Raw genomic sequence first — 15,917 nt, forward strand, 5'->3', positions numbered from 1 at the left:
CAAGCTTTACTCCAGAGGAAAAAGACTTACGGTTTGAAATTACTTTTATTCCTTCTCATTTTAAAATCGATAACTTTCTCCCTCGTTTTTATCCTCATAATCACAAATAACATTATTTTTAACTATTTGAAAATGTGAGATTTTTGTGGGGGGAGAGCGGGGAAGGGTGGGTCTTGGGTTTACCTTTTGGCTAACGGGTAGCAGTTATGTTCAGCCTCTCAGCTAAACAGCACAAAATCATAAATCAGGGCTTGGAGGTGGCGCTGTGAGGAAGAAGGGAACAAGTCAGCCTACTTTATTTATAAGCTTTCTACCCTGAAATGACTATGTTAAAGTCTCACATTCTTGGGTGTGTCGCTCTGGCGACAAAATCTTCCCACTTTGCCTGTGACTTAAAGATGTGGGATAATGGAAGAGTTGAAAAGGTGTTAGGAAAAGCGGTGGTCTTTTCTGGATGTTTGCATTGCAAAAGCAAGGAAAGATTGGAGAATAAGCTTCCTAGAGGTTTGACTGGCTCGACAGTCCCCCAGAAAGGCACCACTTGACTCTGACAGCCGCGTTCGCGGCAAGAGCGCACACTTGAGGTAGGCGGGAGCCCGGAGCTCACGGCTGGGGGCGTGGCCGAGGGCGGTCCCGCGGCTCCAGGGGCGGGGCCGCAGAGGGCGAGAGGCAGCCTGGGAAGCAGCGCCATATTGGCGGCGGCCGCGCTGTATTGTCATAAATAGAGCCGGTTTTGTGGTGTTTTCACTACTCGGTTGACTGCCTCGGCCGTAGTGAGTGGGGAAGTGAGCGAGCAAGCGAGCTGCAAGCGAGCAAAGGGAAGTGGACAGAGGAAGGAAGAGAGGGCAAGAACAGGACCCCAGAGCGAAAGACACTCGCTGGAGAGAGACGCAGGAAGCGATGAAAGAGATGTCTGCGTAAGTGGGGGCGGCGGTTGAGGGCGAGGTGGAGAGAGGTGCGCTGAGGTGGGCAGCCCCGCGGCTCCCAGCCCCTGCGCCCCGCACCCTGCGCAGCTGGCCGGGACGTCTGCTGCCCGCTGCCCGCCACTCCGCAAGGGCACCTCCCGGACCCCCGGCTCTGCCGGCCGCCCGGCGGGGGACTCGGGAGTCGCCGTCAGCCCCCTGCCGCCCGCCCCCTGCCGCCCGCTTCTGAGGACGCCCCCAGACCGGGATGAGGGGGGAAAGGCGCGTGTGGCTGAGGAGGACAAACGGTCGGTCACTCTCCTGCCCCAGCCGGGTCTGAGCCCGCCTGCTCCTGTCTGCATTGGCGCAAAGATCATCCCTCTGCCTCCCCCTCCTCCCTGCCGGACCCGCTATCTCCAGGTCTTCCGGAGGGAGTGACCTAGCCCAGCCCCAGGTTTGGGGTTGGTTGCTCCCCGAGAAGGGCTGGGCCCCCTATCCCATCCCTTCCCACGGAATCACACTGTCTCCCGGGCTGGATCCCCCCGCTCACACTTAGAGAAGTCAGAAGCAGTTTCTGTACTTGCCAGAAATGTATTAGAGCTTCCTACGTTTCACTTTAACCGGAGGTAATCTAAACATGCAGGAAAATGCACAGAAAAACAAAAACACCATCTGTGTAACCACCACCCGCTTCTCCCAAAGAACAGCATGGGGTGTCTTCTTCCCTCTTTAATCTTTCTTTAAAAGAAGTCGAGCCTTCCAGTACATCTGCAGGACTCGCCTAGCCCTTCTCTGATCCCATTCATGCCGCTCTTCCACGGCCCCAGAGTACTGAATTTGGTGGTATTGTTGCTGCGTTTTTAATGTTAATAATACATAGTCTCGTGTCCATAGACCACTGTACTGTTTTAAACTGTTTATGGGTGGCATCCAAGTAGTCTGCAGCCTGCTTCTTTAGAGCATGTTCTCTCTGACCTTTCTCTGTTATTGTTTTCATTTCCAATAAATTCTTATTAACTAATGTATTCCATTTATAAACACACCCCAGTGCAGCAGTCCTTTTAGTGACGATTTTAGGTTTTTTAAAAGGTTGGTTTTTGTTTTTTTAACAAACTTTGTCAATGAACATTCTATTTGCTTATTTGGTTACCTGCAGTAAAGTTTTTTGTAAGGTCTTATAAGTGAAATTGATAGGTTGAAGGGTATGTGGGGGAGGTATGTTGTTTATTTCCCCATTTTCCCACAAGAGGGGTTCAGAACCCTAGATAGCCAACTTTTTGAAGATTCAAGTGCAGGCAACAAAAATATATTGTCAGAGCTGAAGTAGTTATGGAAGGGATAATGGAGAGGTGGGAAGAGGTTGAGACCCACCTCCCAAGAGTTCTTGGGATTGATATTGAACATCTGTCCGTGTCATGTATTTCTCATACCCAAACACCCTTATCTCTCTTAGGTAGAGAAAAGCAAATCTTTAGGGAGGAGAAATACAACTTGAAATAATTAATTGAAGTTTTGTTTGTTCTACAGCAAGATGAAACTGAAGTTGGTTTTGACACTCCCCTTATTTTCATTAAGTCATTTCAAAGGTATATAGGCTGATTGTTGAAGTGAGGTTTTGCGCAGCCCAAACTTGCTTCTGCTTCTACCTCTGGACTGCCGGGATTAGGCCCTATGCCAGCCACCAAACCTGGCTCAGCTATCTTATCTTCTATATTATTCTTTCTCCCCACCTAATAAAATCTTCAGCTGAAGAACACATCTTAGGTTGTAGGCTAACTGGTGATAAACCCCTGTTGTTTTGTTTCTGGTGCAGAGATAGGACTCTCAGCCCTACACATGCTAGATGTCACTCTGTCACTGAGTTATGCCTCCAGCCCCAAGCCCATGTTTTAAGCTTTTAGTGCAAAAAGAATTAACTGCTGTTTTATTTTTGTGGTGTTTATATTTTTAAATTGACACATTTGTACATAATTTATATAAAGTAATTGGCATGTCTATTACATTTGCTGATCATTATGTAAATATATATAATGCAATTATTAATCACAATAGCCCTACTGGCCTATAGAATATTAGAAATTAATCCTAGAGCCATGCATAGTGGCTCACACCTCTAATTCCATCCCCATGGAGCAGAGGCAGGTGGATCTCTAAACTGGAGTTCAGCCTGTTCTGCATAATTTTAGGACAGCCAGAGATACATAGTGACTGTGTCTTGAAAAAGAAATCCTAGTATCGGATTACACTATTTTTTGGTGAAAAGGTGTTGTTATGTAGCATAGGCTTTGAATTCAGATTCTTCAACTTTCTAAAAGAAGGGATTAGAGGCCTGGGCTGCTATGACTGTCCCATTTATTAATCTTTGTTTTCCTGTTATTTTTTAAAGGGTTAATTTACTACAATTAAAAGACCACCTTTTGTTTTGAGGTTACATTCTTATTGTTCTAAATAGTTCTTTATGCAAGTATGAAGAAAAGTACTTAACAGGTTAGCACATCTTTTAGTCATAGACATAGTCAGAAATCTGTGGTGCTTTATTCAAGATTGTAATTTCCTACTGGGTAAGGTCTATTAAGGGTCACTTGTATCCTTTAAAATGTTGCTATTTAGTATAAAAAATTCAACAATTATTCAGTGTGAAAATGGTATGAGTTCCAATCTAAAATGAAGAGAATATTCACTACAGCCACAAAATATTAGAACTGTAAATTCTGATACGAGGAAAAGATTTTGTTAATGTAGATTTCTCAAAGTCTAGCGTAGTTGTGATTTCTTTTTAAAGTGTGTCCTAAAGACCTTCTGAGGGAATGTTTTGTTCCTTTACTTGTTGGAACACTATTGTTTTTGCTAAGAGTGTCTTTCAAGTGTTTGACTGCTTTTCAAAGACTGTAATCTATATGGTTCTTGACTCAGTCTGCAGGGTATAATGGAGGTAGCCCTGGCACTGGTCCCACCGAGGCTCTTTGCATTTGAACTGAGTGGTGTTGTTACAGTTGTCTTGATGCCAACATATACTGCTATGGGCTTCAAAAGACAACCACGAAAGCTAGAGGCTGTGTGAAAGCCCTTCGTGAAGACCAAATACTCACCTTTCCCTTTTGTTAAGTGGCTTCTTTGGTAATGTTAACAAACTTTCAGTGTGGCTCATATAACCTTACTGGATTAAAAGGTTCAGTGTATTGGTATGAAACAATACTTAAATTTTCTTCTCTCTGTTTCTTTTTTCTTGAACAGAAACACTATGCTGGACAGCCAGCATCAACAAAAGCATTATGGAATTACCTCTCCTATTAGTTTGGCATGTCCTAAGGAAATTGATCATATTTATACACAGAAATTAATTGATGCCATGAAACCGTTTGGAGTATTTGAAGATGAGGAAGAATTGAACCACAGGTATGCCATTGAAACTATAAAATATTTTTACAGTATACTATTTAATCATTGACTCATACATACTGAATGTTTAATGATTCCTGCCTAATTGCATAAAAATGCCAAAAAAAAGAAAAACCTTGGCTGTCTTGGAATTTAAATTTTTAATAGGGATTAGGAAAGGAGACTAACAACTAGTCAAATAAGTAATTACAGTGTGATACATGGTAAGTACTGGTGAGAAAAATAAATTTGAAGGTAGACATCTTCAGAGAAGACCTCATTGAAAGAGACACTTAAGGAAAACATTAAAGTTGAGGAAGGGAGCCATGTGGATGTTTGAAGGAAGAGCGTTCTGGCAGAAAGCCTCAGGTGAGGGGTAGTTGGTATATTCAAGGAGTATATAGCAAAAGGTCTTGGGTGTCTAAAGCAGAGCAAGTAAATGGGAGCGATTAAGACAATGCATTAGGAAGGGGTTTAGAGGACAAGGGTACTTTGTAAGCCATTGTATTAGGGTTTTGAGTAGAAGACTGGCATGATCTGACTCATGTTTTAACAGTTACTCCAACCATTGTGTCGGGCATAGTCTATAAAGGGTGTCGGGGCCAGGGGACAAAGCAGAAGCAGAGAGACTAGCTAGGAGGTCATTATAATAACCCAGGTTAGAAATATCTGAAACCTGAGGATGGCAGTAGAAATAAATAATATAATCTAGATGTATTAAAGACAGGCTTGTTTAATGACAAATAGAAATTTCCCTGCATTTTACTGGATGAAGTTCCGTTTGGGGGGAAGACTGAAAAGGAAGCAAGTTTGTAAGGATCAGGAGATAATGTTCCATGTATTTGTAGGATGCCTACACCATTTTTAAATATGGATGTGTATTCCATTGGTTTTAAATTTAATAATAACAAACTACATTAGTTAAGTACTATTTCATAACAATTAGCCAATAGTTAACCTATTTTAATTAAACAAAAACCTGTGAGTATCAACGAGAGAGAATGCTGTAGTCTCTAGTACCACACTGCATTGATGTAATTCTGTAGTAAGGCAGAGAGTTGACAGTTAAGTTTGTCTCTGTAGCCTCATTAAAGGTAACTTCGTGATTTATATTAGAATTTTTAATTTTTGAAGACAACTCAGAGACCACAAAGTATTATCATCACATGTAGCATGTCTGACACCCTTAGATCTCTCAGATGTGCTGTATATCAACAGATGTGATAGCATTAGCACATATATAATATGGACTTAACATAGCGTCATTGCAAAGTTTTTCCCTGCATGTTTATTTCTTTAAAATCATTTAGTTTTTGTTTTTGACTTAAAGTGTAAATCTAAAAGTTCTCATCTTTTATTATAGGCTGGTTGTTCTTGGTAAATTGAACAATTTAGTGAAACAATGGATTTCTGACATCAGTGAAAGTAAGGTAAGATTAAAACTGCATAGAATTTGTTGTTTCATATTGTAGGCATTTATCCTAGCAATGGTGTGTTAAGAGTCAAATTATCTGAAGTGCTTTAGATTCTGCATTGTGTTCGGTAGTAATTTTATACAATATTTGGATGTCTCCCTTTGTACCTTTTGGAAGAATGCTGTTTGCCTTGTTTTCAAAGGGCAGTTTTCTTTTTCTTTGTTGTGATTGTCCTTTTGCAGAACAGTAAAAGTATGTGAATAAATGAAACACAGGTTCAATCCATTAGTTTTTGACTTTCATATCTTACAACTATATCAAAATCTTAATATAAGTATTTCATTTTAAATGAATATTGTAATTTTGTAGCTCTCCATTTCGATTTACAATAAGTTAGCCACCAGCTACCACAGTGAACAGTACAACAACAAAAACCAGGCTGTCTGACATATTTGGGAATAAAGTGGCCTAGACAACTGAATTTCTAAATAAATAGGGTTTTACCCAGCCGGGCGGTGGTGGCGCACGCCTTTAATCCCAGCAGTCGGAAAGCAGAGGCAGGCGGATCTCTGTGAGTTCAAGGCCAGCCTGGACTATAAGAGCTAGTTTCAGGACAGGAACCAAAAGCTACGGAGAAACCCTGTCTTGAAAATTCAAAAAAAAAAAAAAAAAAAGGGTTTTACCCCAGATATAACCAAGTGTTGCTGCCAGTCTATAAACATGTCTAGTTTGACTCACATGTACTAAGCTAGACTTTTCAGTTCGAGGGGATTTTACTTTAAAAACCAGACTTTAGACTTAAACAGAGTGTCCTATCTGGCAACACTGAGCTTGCTTTTGAGTACTGCAGAATGGAGCTGGAATGAGACTGGGTTCCTGCTCTCCAGTGCCTCACAGCCCCCACTGTCTTTGTTATCTCTGACTTGACGAGTGCTGTTTATTAGTTTCTGTGTTTCTCATGTGGAATTCTCTTAATTGCAGATGCTTGGCCCGTAAGACAGAAGTTTGCAGTATTCTCCTCCTATAACTTACCTCATCTTTCTGCCTTTTTAGAGAATGTTGGATTGTGAATTTTTTTTCTTTCTCCCCCTCAACTGCCCCCCAGAGACAGGGTTTCTCTGTGTAGTCTTGTCTGTCCTAGAACTTGTTCTGGAGGCCAGACTGGCCTTGAACTCACAGAGATACACCTGCTTCTGTGTCCTGAGTGCTGGATTAAAGGTGTGCACCACCACTGCCTGGCTATAAGTTTTCTTTATTGTTGCATGCATTATCATGAGTATTTTACTGGCTGTACTAGGATAAGATAGGCCATGTTCAACTAGGTAGTAAAAGTTTTCCTTGTCAGCTTCTTAGCACTATACCTAGTTCCTGAGATAGACTATTTAGGAAGAAAAGGTTAAGCTAGCATACAGTTTGGATGTTCAGATTCAAGTTCAAACAACTCTAAAGTTTTGAGCTAGTGGTGGTGATGGGAGGCGGGGGCAGCAGATGGTGGTAAGAGGAGTGGAGTGAATGTCAGAGCAAGTGTTACAACTCTATCTAGGAAACAATCAGTGGCATCCTATCTAATCTCCTTTGAGGGCGCACTTCCCATGACCTAAGAACTTCCTACTTCCCAGTCAGCCCAGCCTCCCTAAGATCCTCACTGTTTCCCAACGCTTCCAGGAACACTACTTAGAGTAAACCATTTGCCCATTCACCAAATGGCCCCAACTCTTGAAATGTGTTTCTGTTTGTTCATACAGTATTCTCACCTCTTTCCCTTGACAGTACCCAGTTTCATGTGAGTGTTTCAGCGTATCTACTATAAAGTCTATTTCTGCCCTATGAGCTATATGGAGTTAGACATTTTCTGTTAGCATTCTCATTTATCTTATACCTTGGATAAATGTGTAGGATCGTTTCTTCTAACTTAGAATAAGGCAATGAGCTTCTAAAGACTGAAGACTTCAGTCATTAAATTTAATCGAATCTCTGTTATTTACTTTTGCTGGAAAAGGCCGGCTGGCTCATTTCTGATGCCTCAAGGTCATTGGATAAGTTAGGTTCTAGAGATGATTATGTTGGTCATGAATAAACAAAAAGTTAATTTTAACATCTATCCAGTTGGTAGAGTAGCTAGTCATTTTATCAATAGCATACTTTTTATGTATATTCTAACTTGGGAAATAACTAAAGGATTTGAGCTAAGTCAAAGATCATTTGAATATTGTTGAGATACTCTAGTCTAAAACATAGATAAAATAGTTTTAGTTAAGTTCTGTAGCTATATAAAAATATTTTATCCTGTAATTCATCATATCACTTTCTCATAAGAATGCAAGGATCTTCCTTTTTCTTTTTTGAGGCAGTGTCTATGTCATCCTGACTGTCATTAAACTCTATATAGACCAGACTGGCCAGAAACTCACAGAGATCCTCTTGCCTCTGCCTTCCAGTTCTGAGATGAAAGGTGTGCACCACCATACCCAGCAAGGATCATCCTTTTTTTTTTAACATAGAAAAGTAAAATAAAATTTTAAATGTCCTGGTATAATTATTATTTTTATTAATGTAAGTCATTAATAAATTTATTGACTCCCATCAAGAATGACCTCATTCTTGAAGAAGGCTGAAATGCTAATATCAAACAATTAAACATACTTTTAACAGAAACGAAAAGGGAACATGAGTTTGACCAAAATTTTGATAGTTGAGTTGCTTGAAGGAGCCTTAAAGTAATTTTATACAATCTTTTAATTAAGATTGACAAATATACAGTATATCAGTTATTCATTAAAAGATTGTAAACATTAAAGTGGAAAATAATTTAAGTGATTGAATGCCTTTTCTTTTAGAATCTCCCCCCTTCTGTTGTGGCTACTGTTGGTGGTAAAATTTTCACATTTGGATCTTATAGGCTTGGAGTACACACCAAAGGTAACTGCTCTTTATTTATGTTCTAGTGATAATTTTAGTAAACTGTTTTAGTTATTTACAGTTAGTGTGTAAGGAACATAGTTCCCATTATCTTACTATTGTTAATAAACATTGCTCATTTTCCATACTTAGTTCTGTATTTATGTAAACTTTAATGAAAATATTGGATATCCTTCTTAAGAAATCACTTTATTTCTGTAGGAGCTGATATTGATGCACTTTGTGTAGCCCCAAGACACGTGGAGAGATCAGATTTTTTTCAATCTTTTTTTGAAAAATTGAAACATCAAGACGGCATTAGAAACTTAAGAGTAAGTATCCTTTGACATTTAATATTTTGAAGTTAGAAACAGTTGTAAAAGCAAGGACTTAGGATTATTGACATACCTCTTAAGTTGTTATATCTTGTTAACATACACGGAAATGAAGAACATGAGTTTATAGTTCTGTAGACTGCTTTTATATCTAGACTCTACACCTGTAGCTCTTAGCTCTCCGTCTGAGCCTCGGGTTTCTCATCTCAAAAATAGGAGATGTGGTAATAACTTTTATGAGATATTTTTGAGGATTAATGTGATAGTAGACTCAAACCACTTACTATAATGTCTGATAAATAGCTGATGTGTATCAAATTGTGGAGGATAGTCTCTGTAAGATTCCATTAATGACTCTGTATATCTAGCCTTCATTTAGCAAGTAACCTTTCCATACTAGCAATCTATAAAACCCTGGCTGCAGTTGTATGTGTGTATTTGCAAGTGTGTGGGGTGATCATGCACTTGGCGTGTTGCTTTTGGAGGCCACAGGACAAGGTTGAGTGTCCTCAAAAATGTTGTCTACCTCCTGTCAGACACAGTCTTCATTGGCCTCGAGTCACCAGTTAGAGTAAATTTACTGTCAGTGAGCCCTTGGGATCCTCCTGGTTCCTCAGTGCACCATTGTGCTCCATATTGGGCTCTGTGGATTGAACTCAGGCCCTGTGTTTTCAGGTCAAGTACTGAACTAAGCCAGCCCCTAGCATTTTTTTTTTTGTGATAGATTATATTAGAGCTCTGAATATTAAAAAAAATAACACTAATGCTTTTTGTAATTTTTTTGGTCTCTCACGTCGTAACTCCTGCTCAAACTCATTGTGTAGCCATCAGTGACCTTGAATTTTTGAGCCCCCTGCTTCTCTCTCCTGAGTACTGGAGTGGCTTACCATACAGTTTACACTTAACACTTTTTGTAATAGTCATTTTCAATTTAGATTCCACAAATAGTGCCCAGATAAGTTCTGCCTTCCAGTTTCTGACAGACAATCTCAACAGGATAAATCAAATAACAGCTGAAGAGATGATCCCTGTGACCTGAATTACACACGTTATAAAATAGAAGGCCTTAGCCTGCATATTAGACCAAAATGCTTTTTACTTTTTTTTAACTGAATAAAATACAAATTAGAAGAAAAAATGGGACATTATATTGACAGGAAGGATAAAGGGCCAACCCATGTGATATTTTTGTCTTTTTCTTTTATAGGCTGTAGAAGATGCCTTTGTGCCTGTTATAAAATTTGAATTTGATGGTATTGAAGTAAGTATTTAATAGTTTTTTATTTGAAAATCGAAATATTTAACCTGTAATTTTGTTTTAAAATCAGACTTAGCATTGGCACATTTTTTTTTGGATTTGGTTTGGGGCTTGGGTTTTGAAGTAATCTCACTATGTAACTCTAGTTGTCTTCTAGGAATTAAGATTACAGGTGTTTACCAGCTGTCCTGGCACTCAGCACATGAATTAAATAGTAGTCTTTTTAAAGAATTAAATAGTAGTCTTTTCACCTCCTTTCCCACTTCTCTTGGCTACTCACCATGGACAGTAAACCAGTTTCCATCTCTCCCCTCATGCTTTTTGTACACAACCTTCCACATCCCATAGCCATCTAGAATAATTTCTCTGTTATAATTTCATTTGGAACAGTGTTCTGTTTACATTATCTTAAAACAGTTTTCAAAGCTCAGTACTGAGTGTACTGAATTACCATTCCTTTGCCTTGGCACATTTTTTTCCTCAGGAGTTAGTGATTATTTAGTTCTGTTAGTTTGGTTGTTTGTTATACCTATGTCTAATTAAAGCCCAGTCTTTTCTGGTCGTCAGCATCTTGAGAAATGTTCACTGAATCTTCTCACCTGTTCCCGTCTCAGCTGCCTGTTGCCCATCTTGGCACAGCTGGCATCTTGTTCTCTCTACCATCTTCCTGAAAGTTTCTATTCCTACTCTAGAATGTTCTTCTTTCTAGATATACGGTACCATTTTACTGGAGCTCATCCATTGGATTTCTGAAAAAGAATTTGTTTTCTTTTTATCTTGCATGCTTAAAAATCACTGAATTCATAATTTTGCTGAGTGCACCATTCTAGGTAGGAAATGATTTTTTACATACTTTAAGGCCTTCATTGTTTTATATCTTCTGTGCTGTTGAAAAAATGCCATTTTTAGTCTTTCTTCTTTGTATGTGTGACCAGTTTTGTATCTTGTGTAGTTGTTATTCTTTTGTCTGCATACTTGTAGAATGTATGATGATAAATGCTTTGGTGTGTGTTTTTAATTGATGGGCTTGGCATGCAATAGTCCTCTAGTGTGGAGACTCAGTTCTTATTGAGTTCTTTTGAATTTCCTGCTTTTGTTTGCACACGTGTCTTTTTTCATGGAATCTTAATGTTTGTTGAGTCTCCAGAACAGCTTTCTATAAATTATAAATAAATAAAAGCGCGCACACACACAAAATTCCTCTTTCTCACTTATTAACCACATCTTCATATTTTTTATTCTGCCTTTTGGTGTTATCTTGTCTTTCAAGCTTTGTAATGATTTCTGAAAATACTTTTTATATTTTCTAAATGTGCTTTAAAATTTATTTATATATTTATTTATAGCTACCTGTCCTTATTTCCCGAATAAAATGTTTAAATCTGTTTTCTTTGGTCTACTGGGTCTGTTGCCTTCCGTCTACCTGCTTTCCAGCTTCTGTGCCTTTTGCTGCTGTTTCTTCTGTTTTGTTTTTCCTAGTAGTTTATGCCATAAGATAAAAACAAACTAAACCAAAACCAAATCAAATTTTCCTAATACTTTAGTTGAATTTTAAGAGGGGGGTAAATGTAAACATGTGTTGGGTCTTCCTCTCTACTTCAAGACTTACAGTAATTGTCCCACATCCAGTCACCTTCATAGACCTTTTGACGTTTCATTAGAATGTCTCAGATTAATAATTGGAACTTTTTACGTTTTGAGTTGGGGCTGAGGAGAATGAAAAGTAATATTTATCTTCTTTTTTTTTTTATATCTTTCCAAAGATTGATCTAGTCTTTGCAAGACTGGCAATACAAACCATATCAGATAATTTAGATCTAAGAGACGACTCTCGCCTAAGAAGCCTTGATATACGGTGTATCCGCAGCTTAAATGGTGAGTTTCTAAAGAAATCATAGATGCCTGCTTGAAAACAATGAAGTAAATAGAGCCTTTTTGCAGAATTATTAATGCAGTATTTTAAGGCTCAAACAATCTAGAATAGTTGGAATACAGCTCAGTTTTTCAGCACAAGCTCAGTATGTGAGAGACCTTGCAGCCGTGTCCCAAATCCAGAAGATTTAGTCATAGTTTTCTTCTAAAAATAGTATGATCACATTTAAACATCCTAAAAAGTATCATTTAGTTGAAAGATTAAGTTTAGAATTGTGGTTCATAAACTTAACTATTTTAGTTTTTAGGAGCCCCATAAACCTTTAACATTTATTGAGAACCCCAAAATACATTTGTTCACCTGGGTTATATGTCAGTATTTCCCATATCATGATTAAAAACAATTGTTTAAAATATTTATAATTCACTGGAAAAAATATAAATTAGTAGTACATTTTTTTATAATTTTTTTTTAACATACCAATCCCAGTTGCCCTTTCCTCCTCTCTTCCCATTCTTCCCACCTCATCCCTCCATCCACTGCCTAGGGGAGGGTGAGGCCTCCCCTGGAAAGTCAGCTAAGTCTGTCCCAAAACCTCATTGAGGCAGGACTAAGCCATCCCAGACTTACCCAGATTCCTAGGCTGAGCAAGGTATCTCTCCACAGAGAATGGTCTCCACAAAGTCAGTTCACGCATTAGAATTAGATCCTGGTCCTACTGCCAGTGGCCCCACACACTGCCCAAGCCACACCATTGTCGCCTGTATTCAGGGGGCCTAAGTGGTCCTATATTTAAAATAGATTTTGTTTTCTGGTTACCTTAATACCTTGTCACACTAAGATCCAGTGATCTGCCTTATGCCTTTTTGCTTTTGCCTGTTTTTTGTTTTTGTTTGTTTTTAACTATTGTACTCTATTTGGAAAATATTAGTTCTCAAAGTTATTTTTATCTTCCAAATGTTAGTACAGATTTCACTATGAAGTGGATTTTAAATTGTAGTGATTAATTAATATTAGCACCAATTCTGTCATAAGAGTCTTTAAAATATTAGAAGCTGTCAGGTTCCCAATAGCAGATACAAGTCATTCATAACCATATAACTTGAAAGCTTAAATTCTCTTAATCCATAATAAATAATGTCATTGTTTTCCTTGAGGCAAGGAATTTATCTAAGTTTTCATAGATTATCTACTGAATACCCAGTATGTAACCTTGTTGATCTGCCAGTTGTAATTTCAAGAAGCTGGATATTCTTTTATTTTTTTTTATTTTTATTTTTTTAAAATATTTATTTATTTATTATGTATACAATTTTCTGTCAGTGTGTATGCCTGAAGGCCAGAAGAGGGCGCCAGACCTCTTCACAGATGGTTGTGAGCCACCATGTGGTTGCTGGGAATCGAACTCGGATCCTTTGGAAGAGCAGGCAATGCTCTTAACCACTGAGCCATCTCTCCAGCCCCTGGATATTCTTTTAAAATACAACAAAAATGATGACACACCTCTTTCCTTTTGATTGTTTTTCTCAACTGTGATAGTAGTGAAGACACATTTTATACCTGTATACTCGGTTGCCACTGCCATGATTGACCTCTAAGGTAGTTTTAGCCATTATTGCCAATACCTCATCAATGCAAAGTTAACACTGTGAAAATGGCAATGAAAGGTGTAGTTTTCTTGTAAACTTGATTTGACCTCACAGATTATTCAGGTTTGAGAGCCACTGATTTAGTCTCTTGTTTTACATTTTTTGGTTTTTTTGTTTGTTTTTGATATTTAAGACAATGTTCTCTGGGTATCCCTGGCTGTCCTGGAACTCACTCTGTAGACCAGGCTGGCCTGGAACTTAGAGATCTGCCTGCCTCTGCCTCCTGAGTGCTGGGATTAAAGGTGAGCACCACTGTGTCCACTTTATTTTGTTTTCCTGAATGTACTAGTAAATTACACTTCTCTGTGGAAAGGATTGTATTGAAACAATAGCAGTTTTATAAAGTGGAGGCATTTTGATTAAGTCAGATGAAGAAGAAACTGAAAAGGAACTCAGACCCATCTCTACTTCAGCAGTAGATTTCATTGCCATGTACTTTACATTTCTCAGAAGTAAAGGACCTCTTCACGTGTGTTTTAAAATTTTATGCAGCATGACTTATCATTCATATTTTTAGCATTTGAGAGTTTGAAGGTTAGGAGACAGTTTGAATTGACAAGGTTTTGTTCCTTAGTGAAAAATCAATATTTTGTCTTTTTCAGGGTGTAGAGTTACTGATGAAATTTTGCACTTAGTGCCAAATAAAGAAACCTTTAGACTCACCCTAAGAGCAGTCAAATTATGGGCAAAACGTAAGTATCCGAAGTCTTTTATGTGTCCTAAAATTCTAATTTTCTATTGCCAGTAATTGAAGCGCATATGAAGACTCTGACTTTCCTGATGCTATTGAGGTTGATGGCCAATAAACCTGGAAAAGCTGCTTTCCAGGTGTACTGGTGTATGTGTGACTCTGTCCTCCCATGTGCAGGTGTGTGTGTGTGTGTGACTCATACAAGGCCCTGTCCCTCGTTCTGCTCTGACATGGGTCCTTCTCTATTATGTCTAACTGTATTCAGACCCTGCTTTAGAATGGTGATACATGATGACTGAGGAAATGGCTCAGTAGGTAGGAACACTTGCTGCATGAGCTGAGTTTGAATCTCTAACACACATGCAAATGGCGAGCCATGACTGTGTGTGTCAGTAACCACAAACTCAGCACCGTAGGGCAAGAAATCAGGCAGGGAGTTAAAGCAGGATACAGACATGCTTCCTCTGACCTGCGTGTGCATGTACCTGTACACACATGTTCATGCATACTACACACACACACAATTTTTAAAAGAAAAAGAATGGTGATAATGGTCTGAAGAATGAATTATTAAATAATTTTGTGGCCATGCAACTGAAATTGAATGTGCTCACATGTTCACATAAACCTTTTTGGTATAGCCCGCTGTAAACTTGGTCTCTAGAAAGCTATTGCTCCTAAAACCTGCATAACCTTTTAACTGTATGAATAGTGTAGGCCTTTGTTTTTTTGGGTTTTTTTTGTTTTTTTTTTTTTTTGTTTTTCGAGACAGGGTTTCTCTGTGGTTTTGGAGCCTGTCCTGGAACTAGCTCTTGTAGACCAGGCTGGTCTCGAACTCACAGAGATCCACCTGCCTCTGCCTCCCAAGTACTGGGATTAAAGGCGTGCGCCACCACCGCCCGGCTGGGTTTTTTTGTTGTTGTTATTGCTTGTTTTTTGTTTTTGTTTTTGTTTTTGTTTTTTTTTTTGAGACAGGGTTTCTCTGTGGTTTTGGAGCCTGTCCTGGAACTAGCTCTTGTAGACCAGGCTGGTCTCGAACTCACAGAGATCCACCTGACTCTGCCTCCCAAGTGCTGGGATTAAAGGCGTGCGCCACCACCGCCCGGCTTAGTGTAGGCCTTTGTAAGACACTAAGTACTTTCATGTAGAAGTACCTAAACACAATGTGGTACAGCAAAGTCACACACATAAAAATGATCTGTGTGCGATACATGTGATAGATAGATGGAAATTGCTAAACCCAAAGGTGGTTTGAGTGAGTCTGAATACGTAGTGAGTGTAAATGCCCAGGGCATTAATGTCCACTACTGTAGACTTATGAACACTGTATACTTTAGTCTCACGGATTTATAAAAGTTTTTTTCTTCAATAATTAATTAAGCTCATCTTATTGTCATTTTTTGTTGTAAACTTAATTTTTAAAAGCTTTTTAATTCCTGTGTAATGATATAAACTCAGATTGGACATGGTGGCACATGCAAATCATTCTAGTGTTGAGTAGGCTCAGGTTGTATGTAG

At 38.8% G+C, this 15,917-nt stretch overlaps 1 protein-coding gene across 3 annotated transcripts in view; it reads left to right on the forward strand.

Annotated features, from left to right (window-relative positions):
• Positions 1–654: 654 nt before the first annotated feature.
• The window catches only part of Papolg (poly(A) polymerase gamma), a 30,206-nt gene continuing 14,943 nt past the window's right edge, over positions 655–15,917 (forward strand). For all 3 annotated transcript variants that reach the window (XM_026789567.1, XM_005367739.2, XM_026789568.1), the window contains exons 1-8: positions 655–917; positions 4,137–4,298; positions 5,644–5,710; positions 8,533–8,614; positions 8,816–8,925; positions 10,136–10,189; positions 11,950–12,061; positions 14,311–14,400. In XM_026789567.1, coding sequence (XP_026645368.1) covers positions 901–917; positions 4,137–4,298; positions 5,644–5,710; positions 8,533–8,614; positions 8,816–8,925; positions 10,136–10,189; positions 11,950–12,061; positions 14,311–14,400 — 694 coding nt within the window. In that variant the 5' untranslated portion in view covers positions 655–900. The remainder of the gene's footprint in view (positions 918–4,136; positions 4,299–5,643; positions 5,711–8,532; positions 8,615–8,815; positions 8,926–10,135; positions 10,190–11,949; positions 12,062–14,310; positions 14,401–15,917) is intronic.

Source organism: Microtus ochrogaster, unplaced genomic scaffold, assembly GCF_000317375.1.
Source record: "Microtus ochrogaster isolate Prairie Vole_2 unplaced genomic scaffold, MicOch1.0 UNK22, whole genome shotgun sequence".
Taxonomy (NCBI): domain Eukaryota; kingdom Metazoa; phylum Chordata; class Mammalia; order Rodentia; family Cricetidae; genus Microtus; species Microtus ochrogaster.